Raw genomic sequence first — 20,259 nt, forward strand, 5'->3', positions numbered from 1 at the left:
TTTAAGTCAATAGATGTGCATGCGTTTAAGATTAGCATCCTCCTTACAACCAAATGGCACACAATTAGAAAATCTGCTCAGAGAAGTTAGAAGGTTTTAGTAAATTACGCGACCCGTTCAACATATTTGTGAGCAGTATGTTGGGACAGTGGAACATGTGTGGGTCCCTCCAGCCCTTGCCTTGGAACAGGGTGCGTTTATTTGCTGTAACATCACCCACCGTTCACACGACGCCTCCTCCGCGGCAGACTTTTCTGTTCCGCCCGATGTGCGTCTGGATACGAGAAACGAGCGCGTCTGCTCCTTGCTCCAGAGGAAACGCACGCTGATTCCGCCGCACACCGCCGTGATAAACTTTTAATACCACTGAATACTGCATCGGGCTTCCATTAAGAGTCATGCGCCGTGCTTCAAAACGCCAGCTGTTATAACTCATTTTTTATTCACATCTTAGGAGAAATGAAGCGCAGAGGCTAAACATGAAGTTAATAAATAATCAGAAGTATACATCCATCACGTTTTGACTGCCGCTTAATGACCCGAAATAAAGGCATTACGCAGAACTTTACAGGATCAGGAAAGCAAAGGTTGGTGTGCGTCGCCGTCCAGGCTGCTGCGTTGAAACTGTGTCGATAAAGACTCCAAACATTTGTATATTATTATTATTATTCCCTTAAATGTCATATTTGAACCATGTTTTGTGAACATATTGGTGCAGATCTTGTGTTTTAAGGTTTAATAAATATGTGAGTGAGCTCATATATAGCTGAACCAGTGCACGGTCAGTAGGGCAGAAGGCAATTTAAAAGGAAAAGTATGCGTCTCAGGCAGCAGCTGACAGATTTGCATTTCCACAAAGCTCAGACGGGCAGGTTGGCAACGACAGCCCGGGTGAACTCGTCGCACGACGCGTAGCCCCCCAGGTCTCCGGTGCGCACCTGTTGCAAACATAAGGACAAAGTGTTAACCATACGCGCAGCTGCCGCGCCACATGTCCACATACAGTAACATGGCCTGCGTGTTAGGAGAGCCTTTGATAATTGTACTCACAGAACAAGCTTAGCTGGATGAGCAATGCTGTTGCTGTGAAGAAAACGTCAGAACTGGGTTTTCGTGATTTGGAAATGCAGGCTACCTGTCAACGCTGTGAAACAGAGCGGCGTGTTTCACGTGTTTCTACTGGTTTGGATGATGATGGTTTACACTCGTTGCCTTGCAAAAAAGGAAGAGCCTGGGCTTGAATCCCGGATCGGGGTGTTTCTGCTTAACAGTTTGTATGTTCTCCACTATGGAGGGTTACTGGGAGAAATATCAAATAAATACACATATCACGAAATATATATATATATATATATAAATCTACTTTTTTTAGCTCTTAAATACATTTTGCTGTGTATTTGAGGTCAGGGATGCACAAAAGTTGACTGTAGTCTGTCCATGTGCTGTGTAGATATCTTTATATTCCATTTGGGTCATGATTCAATCCGCTCTGCTTTCTATATTCCCTAGTACATTTTTGGAACAATAATGTCAAAGTGTCTGCTGCGGAGCTGCTAAACCAGGTCATGGAGAGGCCAATTCCCCCTCCCCCCACTCCCCGCTGCGATTTCGTAGTCCAAGCTCAAGGATGCTGAAGCTACAAGTGGATAAGTAAAAGTGTTTGGTTTATTAACCCCAACAATTCGCTATACCGTCCCCAAGCGCACTACAATAATGGTGTGGAGAGGAGGGCTCTGCAACCTGGAGGTAGGCAGGGTGTGAAGTGCCTCCTTTAGATTTAAAGAGACAGCACCAAAACCAGTTGCTCTCAGACGCACCTCAGAACAGGGGCAATAGCAGGCCTGTGGGGCAATAATGAGGAATTCACTCCAAAGCATTGCAGTTCCACTTTATAGAGACCACAACTAAATGATTTAAATGTGAAAGGAAAGACCTTAAATGCATGAGTCGTCTCCTTTACAGGGAAAATAAGCAAAATTTCACCTCTAGGTGGGCTGCTGAGCACTGTCTGTAGACCAAAACAAGATATGTGAGGAGCTCCTCTCCACCCCTTCGCCTCTTATGCACATATTTGCAAAGGATAAATACACAGCAAAACTGCATCACCTTTCAGAGGAACATGTAGTGAAGGAGTAATAACTGTGTAATGCTGTTAACAAGAGAACGTTTCGATCTGCTGGGTGTGCTCTCTGCCATCTTGCTCCTACACTACACTGCTCTGACGGTGGCGTTTTATGGCCAGGGAGGGCTAAGCCCTGAGCAGCAGCTTTCACATGGAAGTAAGTGCACACGCGCAGCCGGCCCGGCTTTTTCAACAGAAGACTGGAGAACAACCCAGAGAGATGGTGTGTGACGTCATACCATAGTCCATCTAAAACTATACCTTTAGTTTTCCACATCGCTATATTTAAGTTCTATCCACAATAATGAAATTCTGCTTATTGCTGGTTTAACTCATTCCAAAGGTGTTCAATGCGGCTTAGGACAGGACTGACCAGTCAAGTTTCTCTACACTAAACGTTATACAACTGCAGCAATGGAAGTTTCCTTGTCACTGGACAAACATGACGTAATTGGTCTCTCTAAATTGCCCTTAGGTATGGGTGTGTGCGTCTTTATGTTGATCTGTGGTATACACCGCCTCCCACCCAATGACCACTGCACAGATAAATAAGGCTAGACAATGGTAGGGGTGTGATATATATCTATAGATATCTATCTATAGATCTATCTCTCATATATATATATATATATATATATATATATATATATATATATATATATATATATATATATATATATATATATATATATATATATATGTTTAGGCGTAATGCTGTTGAAGATGGGCCTCCTGTACTGGGGGTGATAGATGACAAAATAAATCCATAGGAGTCACATGATTGGATGCAATAACCATGGGTTGTGATTCATTCAACAGCAATTCAGAGTTCTAGTTCTACTTGGGCCTTTGGTGCTTTAATGTTACATAAAAGTTTGTTATAACAGAAATGTTGAACCATCAACAGCCTAGATAAGAATAGAATGATGAAAGGCAATTATTGTAAAGTTGTCAAGAGCAAAAAAAGTGTGAATATTTAATAAGATAATCTGGCTGCTTCACAACAGATGAATAGAAACATGAATAATTTTTTATGGATCTTTCCCTTTTGCATCAAATGGTACCTTATTTGGTTTTTGCGTTTTACTGTCGTGTGTCCTTAACTAACTTATGACATTCTGCCTTTCTGATCTACAATATAATGAATACAAGCTGGAAAAATTGTCTGGAAAAGCACAGACATTCCCATTTGTTGAACGCTCATAGAAGCAGCTACCATGAATGTAGTGATATGTAAGGGATTGCCATATCAAAACTCCACACATCTAAACCAAATTTCTATAAGTTGTTAAACTGTTTTTATAACATTCTGGACACCAGAGTGCAAAATATTTACCTAGAAAGAGCTTAGATAATAGACGTGGCTTATTGGTCTGCTCCTCAAATCCAGACATAGTGCTGAAGTTTGCTCGACTGTTTCACTGCTTTTGTTGTAACCTCTAAGTTAGATCTGTCTCATTTAAAAAGCAAAGATTATTTTATGCCTTAAATCAGGCCAGATTCTTTAAAGTATATAGTGTATACTCTGATAGTGTTAAATTGTTTGTAAAAACAAACAAAAGTCCAAGTTTAAACCACCTTGATTATGATCAGTTTATGAATCACATCCAGTTTAAAAATGAGCTTCAAACTGGACTATTTGTCAAAAGGGCTGTAAAATTGTCCTTTATTATTTTGGAGTATGTGTTTATGAGTGGATTCTCAAACAGTACCTCAAAAAAAAAAAAAAAATACTGAAGGCTAAACTGTTCAAACTCATGTTATGAAGATTTTAATCTTTTAGAAATCAGAATAAAGTCTGGAAATTGAAACATTCTTCTACACCAGGTCTGGGAAAATGATAAAAGCAAATTCTATACTTTTCAAATATGCAGAAACCGTTAATATAGCAGCTCAATTTTTCTCCACTTAAGAAAACAGTAAAGCACTGATTTAAACTATTCCAGACTGCAAACAAATACGAATGTAGAGGCCCCATTTGGATTAACGTTTAATAAATATATAAGTATACCCATTAGTTTAACACGGAATGATTAAAATGCTCAAACTGATAATCTTTTTTTTTAAATTAAGACAAAAAAAGAGACGGTATTATGGAGGGAAAGGGACAGCAGGTGGGGAGAGGAAACAGAACAAAATGCAGGATGGAAATCTGGATAAACTGTGTATTTTTTTTCCACAAAGTACGTCACAAATCACTGCTTTTACACAGGCTCAATCACAAATACATTAAATGATAATATTGGAGGCCCCTAATGTCAAAGCAGTGTAACACATATGGGATACAACATGGAGGAGGGAAGGGTTTCAGTCTTAACATGCCCCTCAGGTCATGTTAGGATCTAGGTCCACATTTAGGGCGACATGGGTGTGGCGGGTGGGATCTTATTGGACGGGTCGGTGGCGCAGGTTCTCCACAACTGCATGCACAAAGTCGCCAGTGGTACAGTACCCGCCAAGGTCTCGCGTTCGAACCTGGGATGTGCATACAAACAAACATTAACACACACACACACACACACACACACATACAGGTCGGGAGGATACAGGGAGAGGAAGGAAAAAAAAAAAAGGAGAAGTGGAGGAGCAAACACGAATTCCAGTATTTTCCTATTATTTCACTACAAACAGAAAGCTGGGGTGGCGGGGATAGGTATTGGTTGGTGGTTGGGGTCATATAATTGTGCTTGAGACAGTATTGCCCTTTTCAGATCATAAAACTACAAACCCCCTTTACAGGTAATTTCTTTTTTTATTTTTTTATTTAAGTCAATCTGGGGCAATCACGGTGCTGTGCATGCTTTCAGAGCATGCAGCTGGAATCGTCAATCCAAACCGCCACGATAAATAATTCAGAAGCGTTCGCTTTAAAAATGGTATGCATTAAATGTGTGTTGAACATTTACTCTATGACTAATCACACCTGCTAGGGTTCTGTTGAGACCCGCATGCTTGCTGCACAACTGCAATTAAAGCTTCAAATACAAGCAAGGTTGTTGTTGATGTATTATCAACACATTAAACCACGGCAGCATGCTTCTCACATTCAGCAGACGCTAAATGACACTACATTTAAAATCCGGAGCAGATGATCTGTAATTATAGGTCAAAACTATTTTATAGTTAATATTTTGCATCGTTTTGGCGAAGGCAGGCACACAATTAACCACGAAGATTTTGAAAATTACAAAAAATGTGGCTTTTGTCCACAGTGCTTTTGGTTACTGTATATTGCTTTTTTTTTTTTAACGGAACAGGTATTTTTTTCTCTCTAATTAAATCAGGTATACCCCAAGGCTTGATACTTTGCCTCAGTTGAATCAAAACTGTCTTAATATTCGTAGTCCACTGCAGCATGTATGGAGAAGAGGCGGGGGTGGTACTCCATTTTTCTAACCTTCTCAAACACAGCACAGGATATGATTCCACAGGGTCAGTTTGTTTTTTTTCTCAAGAACAACCAAACAAAAAAAAAAAATAGATTAACATTAATGACTTACATTTAAAGATAAATGGATAAAGTATCAAAAGTTAAAGAAGTAAACATATCTTCATTTCAAATTAAAATGTACGCACCTTTAGAAACTGTGAAGACATGAATCATCAGCAGCAAAGTCCCTAATTCAAATTATGTGCTTTATTATTAATTACTTTATTATTAATTACTAGTAATTGTTGGAACCTAATGAGTGTTTTTTTTTCATACTGCATTTTATATCTTGAACCTAAAGACCACATAGGAAAAGTATGATAAGAGGCTAATATGTTAATGATAAGAGTGAAAATGTTAGTTCCGAACCCTTTTCTGAAAAAAAATAAATAAAAAAATGTTAGAAAGAATATTATGCGTGACCTGGAAATATTGAAGAAAGATAAAACAGAGCAGCATAGAAATGCAACAGGCCTGGTACAGGTGCAATCTAAACACTAGTGGACCAAAGGCTCTCCAACACACACGCTGTTAGGCAGAACTGCTAATGTCACACCTCATATGCAGGCACCATTGTTTTTACCCAACTGATCGGCAGAAAAATTTTAGGCCTGGCTGTTCAGGGTTGCTCAAAGAACATCAAATTATATTTGATCCTTAAAAGGACGCATAATTGTATATAGTGGCTGCATGTTCAGGCTAACATTTTCAGCTGCTGGCCTGCAAATAAGGACATGAAAGCAGGTTATTTAAAGAACACGCGCAAGTGTATGCATGTTCTGTTGGCATCCACATTCAGCTGCATTTCCCAATGTTACCCCCCCCCCCCCTGCTCCCCCCAGAGGCAGGAAAGATAGCATTTTTTTAGCATTCATTACCTTTCCCTGTTTGATGACCCTCTTGACAGCTTCTGATACCATTTGGGAGTGGTACTCCAGGCTGAAGCAAAACACAGAAACATTTGAAAGGCAGCCAGAGCTTTCTCACAAAAAGGAACAAACCTATTCTGTAATTGGTCATAAAGAGATTAAGAATCAGACTCACTTGAGGTGCCTCAGCATGTTAGCAGCACTGAGGAGCATGGCTGTAGGGTTGGCGATGTTCCTTCCCACTGCTTGTGCAAACGGGTGGCGAGCTCCCTGATAAAATAAAATAAAAAAATGCCAAGAAATGAAGGAATTCTTACACATTTTAAATCACATTGTGAGCAGGGCTGTCGTCATTCATTATCATAATTAATCCAAACTTTTAACAGATGTACACGTTTTTTAGTATTTGTCGTGACATTTACTTTTTTAAGCAAGCATCTGACCATAACTTTACTCAAAACTACTTCTATCTACAACTTGGAGGGAGGTTATTGTATGCTTTGTACACCAACTTCTACGTTAACAATTTGCAATTGTTTAATGATTGAATAAATGCCTAATTCAAACTATAATTTAATTTGAATGCAAAAATGGCCCACTGCCCTGCATGTTTCCCTGCCAAAACTTTCTCCAGCTGAACAGAAACAAAACTGAAGTTATTATCTTTGGACCTAAAGAGGAACGAACAAGAGTCAGGAGGCAGCTTTAATTATTACAACTACAAACTAGTGATTGGGCCCAAAATCTGGGTGTAGTGATGGACTCAGACCTGAGCCTTCAAGGACCCATAAAGACAGTTACAATGTCAGCTTTCTATCATCTGAAGAACATTGAGATCTAGAGAAACTAATCCATGCATTTATCTTTAGTCACATTGATTACTGCAACAGTGTATTCCAAGGTCTACCAAAAAAATAAATAAAATAAATCTACAACTGATCCAGAACGGTGCTGCTGGTATTCTCACTAAAGCCAGGAAGATCGAGCACATCAGCCCCGTTCTAAAGTCCTTACATTGGCTCTCTGTAGTTTGGAGAATATACTTTAAATTACTTGTTAGTCATTAAAGTCATTGAACGGCTTTAGCACCAAAATCCATTAAAGACCTGTTGTTGCTGTATCAACCCATCAGATCTTCTGGTTCTGGTCTACTCTGCATACCCAGAACCAGAACCAAACATGGAGAAGCAGCATTTATTTTCTATGCTCCACAAACCTGGAACAAACTTCCAGAAAACTCCAAATCAGCTGAAACACTGAGTTCCTTTAAATCAAGACTGAAAACCCTCCTGTTCAGAGCTGCTTTCGACCCATAATAACAGGAACATTGACCAATTTATTTGATGTGTATTGAAGTTTTCACCTGATACAATGTAGTGTTTGTCTCACAACCAGTGACTGATTCGATGTGTTTATGATGTTTTTATGTTTCCATGACGTACGGCACGTTGAACCTCCTCGCTGCTGAAATGTGCGATACAAATAAACTTGTCTTGACGTGACCTGTTTTAGATGAATAGGTGAGTAGCATCCATTTATGACACTATTGGAGCGCAGTTTAGCATGTATATGTTTTTTGGTTAAAAGCTTTTTGATTCACCATATTTCAAAAGATTTAACATAAGACATTTTCTACACAATTTTAAATCAGTTATCACTCCCATATTCAAGTGTTACCAGAAATACATAATGTTGTGTCATCAGCGAATAAAGTTAGCTTTAGGCAGTTTGATACACTACATCTGTTAACTGAAATGATGGTAAGTCATTTATTAAACATAAATGACTCATTCATGATATAAAACATTTAGGGCCTAGCACAGAACCTAGTAGTTCACCACAGGCAAACTTTTGGTCTATGAAGGCTTTTTTTTAATTAAATAAATAAATCACAATTATTTATTCCATTTGCTAATATATATTCAGCTACGTAAAACATGCTGCATTTCTGCCATTGAAGTGAACCCGTCTGCTTTAAACACGACTGGCAACCAACTATGATTTTCTATAAATTTGTAAAGCTTTAAAAAAATAAATAAAAAAAATTTCAAGATCTTGGAAAAAAAAATAGACTCGTCTGTAATGGTGGAGCAGATTTTCATTTACATGATTCTTATCCTTTGGCTGTGTGAAACCACTGGGTAGCTCCTGACCAACAGTTACAAAATAATGATGAAATCCATTTGAAATTATTAACATCATACAGTGTGTCATCTAAAAGGATAGTTTTCTTTTACATTTCTTTTTTGAAAAATAATCTATCAAGTAGTTTAAGGTTCCAACATTTTGCTTCTATGACGATATTCTATAATTGAGTTGTTCTCCATTTTATTTGATCTAATACCAATAAAGGATGAATTGTTGTTTTAATTCTTAGATTTAGGTCCTGCTTGTGTAGCGCAAGCATAGTTTGACAGACTGGGTGAGCTTTGAAAGTGACAAGAATCTAAAAAGAGAAATCCGATTAATTAAAGAAACTCACAGTTTCAAAAACAACATATTCCGCACTGTAACTTTCCCCTGGAACGACTCCGGCTCCTCCAACCAGTCCCGCTGCCAGGTTATCGATAATATTTCCATAAAGGTTGGGCATGACCAGTACGTCAAACTGGTAGGGGTTTTGGACCAGCTGCATTGAAACACAAGCAATGAAATATTGAAACACAAGCAATGAAATATTGAAACACAAGCAATGAAATACTCATACTAAAATAATGAGAAACTAAAAAGAAAAAAAAGAGAAAAAAAAAAACAATTGTAAAGACCATGGCATTCACTTTTTAATGAAGGGAGTACAAGAAACACTAATAATGTGGTAGCTCACAATAAAAAAGGATGAAATATTAAGGCTGTAAATACCTGCATGCAACAGTTATCGATGATTATGGTCTCATATTTGATTTTGGGGTACAGCTCTGCCACCTCTGCGCAACTCTGCAGAAACAGGCCGTCCCCCAATTTCCTGCAATGATACAATAGATAAGGACGGACATCGCTTTAATTGTGATGCAAATTATGATCAAAATTTACGGTTACACTTTATTTGAAGGGGTGTACATAAGACTGACATTACACTGTCATAAACATGACATAACACCTGTTATGAACATACATGACTCTTTATGAATGTTTAGGACTGTTGTCATTAATTGTCATTCGGTAAATTATGACACTATTAAAGCACAGTTGACATTGTTTAAAATGTCTTTGTTATGACAACTTGACATTAACAGAGACAAGGTTAGGTTTAGGGCTTGATTTGGAGTTAGGTTAAATTAAGGGCTTGATTTGGGGTTTTGTTAAATTAAGGGCTTGTCATAACAAAGACATTTTAAACAATGTCAACTTTGCTTTAATAGTGTCATAATTTACCGAATGACAATTAATGACAACAGTCCTAAACATTCATAAAGAGTCATTTATGTTCATAACAGGTGTTATGTCATGTTTATGACAGTGTAATGTCAGTCTTATGTACACCCCTTCAAATAAAGTGTTACCAAATTTACTAAGTTTTGAAAAAAATAAACGCTACCAGTGTCCCTACTGGTAGCGTGAGCTGAAAATAGGAACTTAAAATTCTTGGTAGACAAAGAATTAGTCCTAAAAAAAAATGCCCTCACATGATATTTGCTTTGTGAACTGCTGTGACCTTGTTTCGCCCCTTCTTAGTGGCGTAGTCAAAGGCAAACTTGGCGATGCGCCGCGACTTCACCCTGGTGATAATCTTCAAACATTCGATCACGCCCGGCACACTCTACGAACAGTTCCAACGAGGTGATTTTAATTGCAGAATGAGGGAGGAAAAAAAAAAGGACTGAAAGCATGATGCAGCGGGTTTTTTTTTTTAGAAACTGACATATTCCCTGCTGACAGTAGTCCTAATGAGACCCGTTTACCTCATGCTCCAGGGAGCTGTACTCCCCCTCAGTCTGCTCCCGAATGATGACGAGGTCCAGGTTGTTGTGGCGAGTGTTGTAGCCCGGCAGGCTGTTCACATGGACCACATTAGCAAACAGGTCCAGCTCACGCCTTGGAAACCGACAGAGACGCACAGTTAAATTTAAACATAGCATATACACAATAAAAAAACAGAACAAAAAAACCAACAACAAGCTAATCACCTTAGTTTCATTTCGTAAGAGGCCAACTCCCCTTTGAACTCCATTGGTGTGTGAATCTTTCCTAGATGGTAAATAAGAAAAATGAAAAACACATGAATGCTAAAGTTTCTTTAGGAATATGAAGTTACAGCAGATATTTCTTTAGGGGTCAGATCTCAGATGGATGGCTGGAACTTTTAAACCACTGGATAGGGAATAAAGTCTAGAAATACATTCTCAGGACTCATCCAGACCTAAATTATATTTAAACTACATTCCATACTTTAGCAGACCTGTAGAAACCCTCTTTGTTACACATTTCAAACCCCATACTCTTAATGGCAGAGGAACCAAAGAAAAAGTGGCCGTACCTTTGATGGCCACTCTGTTGTTTTTCATCGAGGTCAATACCTGCTCCAACTTTTCCTCACTCGCCATGTTCTGAACTTCACTGAGGTGGAACTCCTCAAACTCAACAGGAATGTCAGCTGCCTTAAGATTAAATGAATATGTAGTTGAGGAAAAAAAAAAAACCTACAATGAATTTAAAATTCTTTGGATTTTATTTGTCTTCATGCCATTTTTTTTCCTAGTTTGTAATATCGCCGACTGACTGCGTGCTGAATGTAAACAGGAGTGAGGAGGCCATTACTTCATGGCCGTCCTTGCTAAAGGTACCTTAAAGACATCCTTGACCGCAGTCATCAGCTCAGGTCCCACGCCGTCCCCTGGAACCATGGTGACTTTGAAGGTACCATCAGCGCGGGCTGGTGGGCTCTCGGCTCCACAGAGACTCGCTGAAACACTTAGCGGCCGAGAGGCCAGCTGATGCAAGCGGGCGCCTCCCAGGCCCTGAGAGATGTCAACAAGCAAAACGTGGCAGCAGCAGATTATGAGCAGATTGCATTTTTTTTCCTGCTATTACAATGGCAGAAAACAAAAAAAAAGTCAAATAAATAAATAAAAGGGATTTCCCCAACGTTTTCCTCACGCAAAAAAAAAAAGTTTTACTCAGAACTGTTTTTAAGGTGAGCAACTCCAATTTTAACATTTCTGTATTTTATTCTAGAATTAAAAAAGCAGATTTGTACCATCACAACCTACCTAAAAGGAAAAATATTGTCTGTAAGTATAGATAAATGAACGTGGTGTTTCCTTATATTTTATTTTATATTCTCCAAAGTGTATATGTATATAACTAATGTCTGTACGCTGTGAGCATGTGAAACTGAGGTCTGGCCCTTTGCTTGTGCCCACAGTCTTGACCAATAAGACTGAGTCTGATGGGTCACGTTTCAACTAAAGTGCGAAAGACAATTGCCGCGTGAAGTCATTTTTTGGGTTTCTGTCGCATTTAAAGACATAAAGTAATCAGATAAATCTCACAAAACGGACGCAAAGGTTATCATCCATAAAAGTCACGGTGGAAGGCGGATGGACGCTAGGGTGGATGAAAGGGTGCGGCCACGGGCGTGACTTTGAAGTCCGAGTCTGAAACAGGTATGGAAAAAAAAAAAAAAAAAAAAAAAAACATTTAACATGGGAATTAAAACCGGAAGGAGCTGCTCTCAGGCATGTTTCATTAGATATTTTCCCGTTAGATGAGAGCATCTGAAAAATAAACCAAATCACCAAGATCACCAGAACGGCTCAGACGTCTTTAATAGCTTGGAGATGCCATACGGGAAGACACTGGTGGAAACAGTCCAACTTTATCACCAGCAGAATGGCAAGAATCCCGTTTTTTCTAAGACTTTTCCTGGTGAGCCTCCGCTAACGGTCTCTCTGTTACCTTCAGCCTGACATGTCGATGTTTCAGACTGTTTCTCTGACCGCCGACATGAACCCCCTCCCCGGCTCAGACCAACCTCACCTCTCCCTACTAACAGGCGCAATCACCCCGGAATCCTGTCCGCATCCTCGCTGCACTCACCTTGGCCAAAGTTACCAACGTTCCCCTCAAGGCGGCCGCCATAGCTTCTTCTTCTTCTTCTTCTTCTTCTTCGTGATTTTTACTGGCGGGTGACATCTAACGTTAAGATGTATTATCGCCATCTACTGTGCTGGAGTGTGGACCAGAGTGTCTCCCTTTAATCTAAATTCTTATGTATAATCCTGTTTCCTTCAAAAATGTAATAACTGCTCTATTTATTTTATGTTTAATTAATAACTTATTAAGTTTTAATGTCTCTATATCATATTTCCTAATTTCTTGGTTTAGCTTCTCTCTACTTGCTGTATATTTTTCACAATGAATGTTCTTCTGTTTCCATGTCCATACCACACTCACAACCACCTGTTGGATGTTTACCTATCAGATGTAAAGTTTTATGTAATCCAGTATGTCCAGGCCGCAATCTTGTCATTACTAATTGTTCTTTTCGATTTTCTTCTATTATTTCCATATTCCCTACTTTATTTTGTACTTGAAATAAATGACGATCTTTAGTTCCTTCTTCCCATATTTGTTGCCATTCAGATTTAATTTTACTCTTCACAACTGATTTTATTTTAGATTTACAATATGCTATTTCCATAGTTCTACTTTGTTTTAGACACATTAGCTAAATGATCTGCCATATCATTACCTTCTATATCTTTATGAGCAGGTAACCACATAAACCTAATCTTTGTTTCAGTTTGTTTCATTCTAAATAACGCTTCATAAATTTCATAAACTAACTCCATACAACTTTCAGATGAGACATTTAAAATAGACATTAATGATGATAATGAATCTGAACATATAAGAACTTTCTCAATTTTATTTTGCTCTACCCACTGTAAGGCCATGAGTATTGCTAACATTTCCACTGTATATACAGCTACATTGTCATATATATATAAGGGCTGGGTATCATCTAGGATGAGCCGATTCGATACGATTCTCGATACACAGCTCACGATACGATACGATTCTCGATACATAGCTCAGCTTGATTTGATTCCAATATCGATATTTATTACTTTGAATTAATGCTCAGTGATTCAATCACCAAAATCAGCCAAATATTATGTTTATGTTCTATTTATTGATCACAGACATATTAACAGGAAAATAAAGTGCATTTGCTTCAATGCATTTAACGTGTCACAGAAACCAAAAATGTGCCCAAACATCTGATTTTAGGGTCAAAGGAGCTTCTAAAATCCTGTCGGCCGTTCCACAAATTCGTCTCACTTGCTCTCCTTCGCTGTGAACTGTAATGGTTGCGCTGTAATAACGCCCCCTAGGGTCTTCGGTTCTCCACAATCACTATCAAGCTATTTCTGGATAATGTTCACCTAAACTAGTGCACTTTCACATCTCCCACAGGTGCTGGGTCCCAGGTATTAATTGTTCACTTATATACAGTAATCTTGTAATTTATTTATTTATTTATTTATGTTCTTTCACTTTCTTTTTTCAAATATCACATTACACATGTCAGCTTACATAATAATATATATGATTTAGCAATGGCATCTAGGTGTTATTCGAGTGTATCTGTTGCTTTATGTCTGTTGGTTGTGCTGTTATTTTTGTGTCTCTTTCCAGGTGATGGAGCAGACAAAGAAGGTTTTATCATTCTCTCCCTTTTATCTCCTCTTTCTTTCACCTCTACTCTTTTTTTTCTTTTCTTTCACTTTTTGTTCTTCCTTTACTCTCCCATTGTCATGTCCATATAATTTGCTGGTGAAGATTCTCAGTCATCCAGGTCATGGTCATTCCAAAAAAAGGTAAAAAACAAAGCAACTGGACTTGTTTTCCGTAGTTGAAGACGTTTCGCTTCCTCTCCCGGAAGCTTTCTCAATTCAAAAAGTCTGGAGTAATGATGAGTAACAAGCTTTATACCATACCAAAACAAAGGCCTGTAATGGCTTAGATAACATGCAAATTCAACCGAAACAGGACCACCCCTTAGTAATGGGCGGTCGTAAAAACCATTAAGCCAGCGGAATGGACCGAAACTGGTCCACTCCTCTGTAACGAGGAGTCGTTAGAGTGTTATTGGCTTGGCTTAAGGGAACAATGTTTTAATCACCTGAATGAGGGTGAGAGTTAAGTTGACGATTGGCTGGAATTAATCCTATAGCTGTGTTGTAAGTTTTTGAGAGTTGGAACCTAAGGCCTCCTCCTCTGTTTAAGGTTGGTCTTTCTCTCTTGACGTAGATGGCTTCCTTCACACCCCTTTCAAACCATCTGTCTTCTTTGTCCAAAATGTGAACATTTTGGTCCTCAAAAGAGTGTCCTTTGTCCTTTAGGTGTAAGTGGACAGCAGAGTCTTGACCTGAGGAGGTAGCTCTCCTGTGTTGAGACATGCGTCTGTGGAGAGGTTGTTTGGTTTCTCCAATATAAAGATCAGAACATTCCTCACTGCACTGAACTGCATACACCACTCCGCTCATCTTAGGTTTGGGGGTTTTGTCCTTGGGATGCACCAGCCTCTGTCTGAGGGTCCTGTTTGGTTTGAAATGTACTGGGATTTTATGTTTGGAGAAAATCCTCTTGAGTTTTTCAGAGACTCCAGCAACATATGGGATGACGATGTTTTTGCGTTTATTCTTCTCACCATTATGTTCTGGAGCGGGTCTTTTGGATTTTCTTGCTGATTTGACAAAAGCCCAGTTAGGGTACCCACAGGTTTGGAGGGCATCTCTGATGTGTTTCTGTTCCTTGTGCTTCCCTTCTGTTTTAGTCGGGACATGCTCGGCCCGGTGTTGTAAGGTTCTGATGACGGAAAGTTTGTGCTCCAGTGGGTGGTGTGAGTCAAAAAGAAGATATTGGTCTGTGTGGGTGGGTTTCCTATACACTTCAATGTTGAGGTTTCCATCTCCTTCCAAATTCACCAAACAGTCGAGAAAAGGTAGCTTGTTGTCATTGGCATCCTCTCGAGTAAACTTGATGTTGTTGTCCACCGAGTTGATGTGTCTTGTGAACGCTTCCACTTCTTTTAGCTGGATTTTGACAAAGGTGTCATCCACATATCTAAACCAGTGGCTTGGTGGTGTTCCTCTGAAGGTTCCCAAAGCTCTCTTTTCCATTTCTTCCATGTAAAGATTGGCTACAATAGGTGACACTGGAGATCCCATGGCACAGCCATGCTTCTGTCTGTAAAATTGATCGCTGAACTTGAAATAAGTAGTAGAAAGACAAAGGTCCAGTAGGGTACAGATCTGGTCCGGAGTGAAATTAGTTCTGTTATTAAGGTCACTATCTTGTTGAAGACGTTTCCTGACTGTTTCTACTGCCTCTGATGTAGGTATGCAAGTGAAAAGTGAAGTGACATCGAAAGACACCAGAGTTTCCCCTGGTGCCATCTTTAAATGTTTGACTTTGTTAGCAAAGTCCTTGGAGTTTTCTATGTGGTGTGGTGTGTTCCCCACCAGGGGGGCTAAAATACTAGCAAGCTGTTTAGCAATGTTATATGTTACTGAATTAATGCTGCTGACAATGGGTCTGAGTGGTGTTCCTTCTTTGTGAATTTTTGGGAGTCCATATAAGCATGGAATGTCTTCCCCTGGATATAATCTATAATAAGATGAGCGATTGATTACCTTGTCTTTTTCTAGTTGTTGTAGGTAGTCAGTGATTTTCTTTTTGTAGGAGTTGGTAGGATCCCTTTTCAAAGACTCATATGTGTTGGTGTCACTCAGTAGAGTGTGAATTTTGTCCTGGTAGTCTGAAGTGTTGAGGACCACGGTGCATCTTCCTTTGTCTGCTGGTAATATGGTGATGCTTTGGTCCTGCGGACCAAAGCATCATATCTAAGCCATTACAGGCCTTTGTTTTGGTATGGTATAAAGCTTGTTACTCATCATTACTCCAGACTTTTTGAATTGAGAAAGCTTCCGGGAGAGGAAGCGAAACGTCTCCATATAATTTGAAATTCTCCTTGCAGGAATCATAATAAAGCTATTTACAAGCATAAATCAAGTGGAGCACTATGGCGAAAGCCGTTTGCTCCACTTGTAAAAGCAAAATCTGTCGAGCTTTATCTGGCATTGAGACATCAATTCCTATTGCCATATTGCTGGACAGGACACTGGGGGAAAAAATAAATAAATAAATTAAAAAAAAAAAAAAAAAAAAAAAAAAAACGCCCCCTAGAGGTTGGGAGGTATATCGATATTGAAAGCCAGAATATCGATATTAAATCGTTTTTAAAAATATCGATATTAATCTTTATATCGATTTTTATGCACAGCCCTATATATATATATATATATATATATATATATATATATATATATATATATATATATATATATATATATATATATAGTTCAGGAATAGCATAAGCAAATCCTGTTTTATTTTAAATTCAATCTTTTAAACCATCTGTATATATCATTTTAAAGCATTTATACATATTCTCAATTCTGTCCTTTACAAAATTTACCCAGTTATTATCTTTATTAATCTGCATTTCTTTATAAACCTCTAAATCAACATTCGCAGAAGGAATCAACCAAAAAGGTGTAATTGGATAAGGCACCGCAGCACAGTATCTCTTTCCTTGTATACCTATTTCCCTAATGCATTTATCTGCTGCCCATGCAAAACAGTCTGTTTTTGCTTTTCCACTCTCACAGCAAGGTGTCAGGATTCTTACTGCTTGATTATTCTACTCCTTATGTCCCTGCAAACTCACTCAATAATTCAGCAAAATTTGCTTTTGTCTTAATTCCAAAGATGTTTTCAAAATTCAATAGCATAATCTCAAAGCTTGATTCTGAATTACTTCTAATTTGCTAATCACTGTTTTTGCAGCCTGCCTATAAACTACACATCCGTAATCCAATACTGATCTGATCAAGGCAACATAAATCTTTTTGAAATTAATCTTATTTGCGCCCAATTCTAATCCTGTTAAACACCTCATTATATTTAGAACTTTTTTACATTTCCCTTCAATATACTTTACATGATCACTCTATAAAAGCTTATAATCAATTACAATTTCCTCAATTTTCTTCCTACTGAATACAACAGTCTTTGTTCTATCAACTGAGTATTTAACTCCCCAGTTATAAGCCAATTTTCAACAGATTTAATAGCATTTTGTATTTTCTCATATAGTCCTACATTTTTCCCTTTTCTCCACAAAGCTCCATCATCACCAAATAATGACTGCATGACATCCTGATCTACTTCTGTAAAAACATCATCAATCATGATTGAGGATAATAAAGGACTGATAATACTTCCCTGTGGAGTTCCATTATCAATTTTATATTTATCAGATCTTGTTACTCCCATCTGTACCTGTATAACTCTATTAAACATAAAAATCTTTAATCCAATTATAAGCCCTTCCTGTTATCCCCATTTTATATAATTTTATAAGCAACCCATCCTTCCATACCATGTCATATGCTTTCTCAATATCAAAAAATATTGCTACCACTACTTCCCTATTAATCTGAGCTTTTCTAATATCTGATTCCAAACACACAACTGGATCCATTGTACTTCTTCCTTTTCTGAATACCACTTTGACACGAAGACAACAGTCCTTTACTTTCTACATAATATGTAATCCTGTCTGTTGTCATTCTTTCCATAATCTTTCCTAAACATGAAGTAAGTGTAATTGGTCTATAACTTGAAGGGTTTGTTGGCCAGCAGGTCATCCAGCAGCTGCAGGAGAAGCTGGATGACCTCTTCTGTGGCAGACCGTCGGTTGCTGCGCGACGGACCCGGACACAACACTGCCCCCAACAGGACATGTGCTGTAACGACGTATTTCAAGATGACGATAATGATGAAGAATGTTAGACTATAAATAATTATAGTTTCACCGTTGTGTTTTTAAAATCTGATTACTCCCACCTTGTCTCGGGATACCCCTTTATAGCTATAGCGTGTGTCTGTGTGATAAACTTAAAAAAATGACCTTTTTTTTTTAATTGCAGTACAACATCCAGTCGGTAAAACATCTGGATCATTGATCTGGTCAGCTCAGTAGTAGAGCAGATTTTAATCAGCGTCTGCTGTTTTGTTGTTATTGAAATTAACAACAGGTTCACTAAAGGGGCAACAATGAGACAACACCAAAAGACAGGGAGGTCGTGATCAGGTTGGTTGTGGGTCAGTGTTGGTCTGGGGAGCAGATCTATGGGGGGACACACATACCTGTACAGGATAAACTATGGCTGTTCCTGGAGAACAAAGGAATCGATGCCATATACTGGCCTCCAAGTTCACCCTGACTTGAATCCATTGGAACATCTCTGGTACATCATGTGTAGGTCCACCCTGTCACCACCAGGTTGCACTTCAGACTGCCTCTGGAAGAAGATACCCCAGGACACCATCCATCCTCTCCAAAAGGAGCATGCCCCGACATAGTCAGGCATACACACAAGCACACGGGCGCCATACAAAATACTGAGCACCATTTGAAGATGCTGCAATGAGATATCAGCAAATTGGACTAGCTGTGGAGACTAGCCTCAGTTTTTTTTTCAACTTGTGACTTCAAATTCAACTGACTGTGGGTTGATGATTTCCCCTTTCCTCGAATGATGTGGCACCCTTTTGTTCCCGATCACATTACCCATTCCAGATCAGTATGGATATCCAGCGGGACTTTTATCCAATTTAGATCTGATGTGTTTTCAAAGTGTCCCTTTAATTTATTGAGCACTGTATCATATCTTTTTCTTATTATTATCTTTTCCTGTTTTTTTTTTTTTTTTTGCTATGTGTGTTGTAGTATGGCATGTTAGAAGCGTGCGTATTTAGATTTTTTATTTATGCGTTTATGTTACTCTTTTTAGGCTTACAAGTATCTGATATGCATGTGTGCTGGTACCTCCATAAGTGTGGTATTCTTTTTATGTATGTTTGCATGTGTGTATATGTCCATGTTTATGCGTACATGTGTTGTATATAGCTTTTTTAATACAGAAACACTGTCCAGTCAAAATATAAGATGTGCAGTTAACTGGGAACAAAATTTCTCGTTCTCCAGTGGGCTGCTTTTGCTTGAGGACCAGAACTTTTGTTTTTTTTTTTCTCCTCTTTCACAGCCCCTCCTTCAATGTATTTGCTGTGTCCTCTATATGGCTGGTGACAAGCAGCAAATGGTTGGAATGCGAGGGGGAAAATCATAGTTTATTTATTTGTCAAATTGATCTTGATGACCCTGTGGAGCTGCAGACATTTTATTGGCTGGATGGGCTACCCTATCATTGAGGAGAGATATGTCACAGTAAAACCGTCTTAACATTTTATTACCATCGTAACAATATATTAGCGTCTGTTGATGCTCACACTCTGAAATGATCCTAACCAAAATAGAGCAGGGGGATTACCAGTCCTATTCCAGGCCGGTGATACCTTCCACTGACAGAATGACATAAAAACAAAAAAAATAAAAACTCATTTGGAAATGTGGTTGGAGGCATTCAGCTCTCTGGGGGAAGGGTTCAACGGTTAGTATTTTATTCTTGTTTGCATATTTAGGTAATTAATTTGGTTATTCATGGGACTGAATTTTACTAGGCCCAAATCAGCCCACCCTATAGACCACTGCTGTTATTCCCTCGGTTAAGGCTCTCAGGTATTCATTTTGACAGTACAGACCAGACGCTTACTATGTTGTAAACTAATTTTTTCAAATTTAATTATATCTCACAATTTACAAAAAAATAATATCTTAGAGTCTTGGAACGACTGATTCTTTGAATGCTAAAATATATAGCAAGCGTATGTGTCCCATAGCAATAATACCCTATTGACAAAAA

At 38.5% G+C, this 20,259-nt stretch overlaps 1 protein-coding gene across 2 annotated transcripts; it reads right to left on the reverse strand.

Moving 5' to 3' along the window:
* Positions 1–418: 418 nt before the first annotated feature.
* idh3b (isocitrate dehydrogenase (NAD(+)) 3 non-catalytic subunit beta) lies at positions 419–12,571 on the reverse strand. Of its 2 annotated transcripts, none has more exons than XM_036151866.1 (11): positions 12,458–12,571; positions 11,203–11,376; positions 10,896–11,016; positions 10,546–10,606; positions 10,321–10,453; positions 10,045–10,178; positions 9,281–9,383; positions 8,904–9,050; positions 6,597–6,691; positions 6,431–6,491; positions 419–938 (listed from the first exon to the last, which is right to left on the reverse strand). In XM_036151866.1, exons 1-11 carry the CDS (start codon positions 12,551–12,553, stop codon positions 861–863), a joined length of 1,203 nt encoding a protein of 400 aa, XP_036007759.1. In that variant the 5' UTR covers positions 12,554–12,571; the 3' UTR covers positions 419–860. The 2 variants fall into 2 exon arrangements, with proteins under 2 accessions (XP_036007759.1, XP_036007758.1); XM_036151865.1 differs by lacking the exon at positions 419–938 and adding an exon at positions 3,878–4,597.
* Between the last annotated feature and the right edge of the window lie 7,688 nt (positions 12,572–20,259).

Source organism: Fundulus heteroclitus, chromosome 20 (genome assembly GCF_011125445.2).
Source record: "Fundulus heteroclitus isolate FHET01 chromosome 20, MU-UCD_Fhet_4.1, whole genome shotgun sequence".
Lineage (NCBI taxonomy): Eukaryota > Metazoa > Chordata > Actinopteri > Cyprinodontiformes > Fundulidae > Fundulus > Fundulus heteroclitus.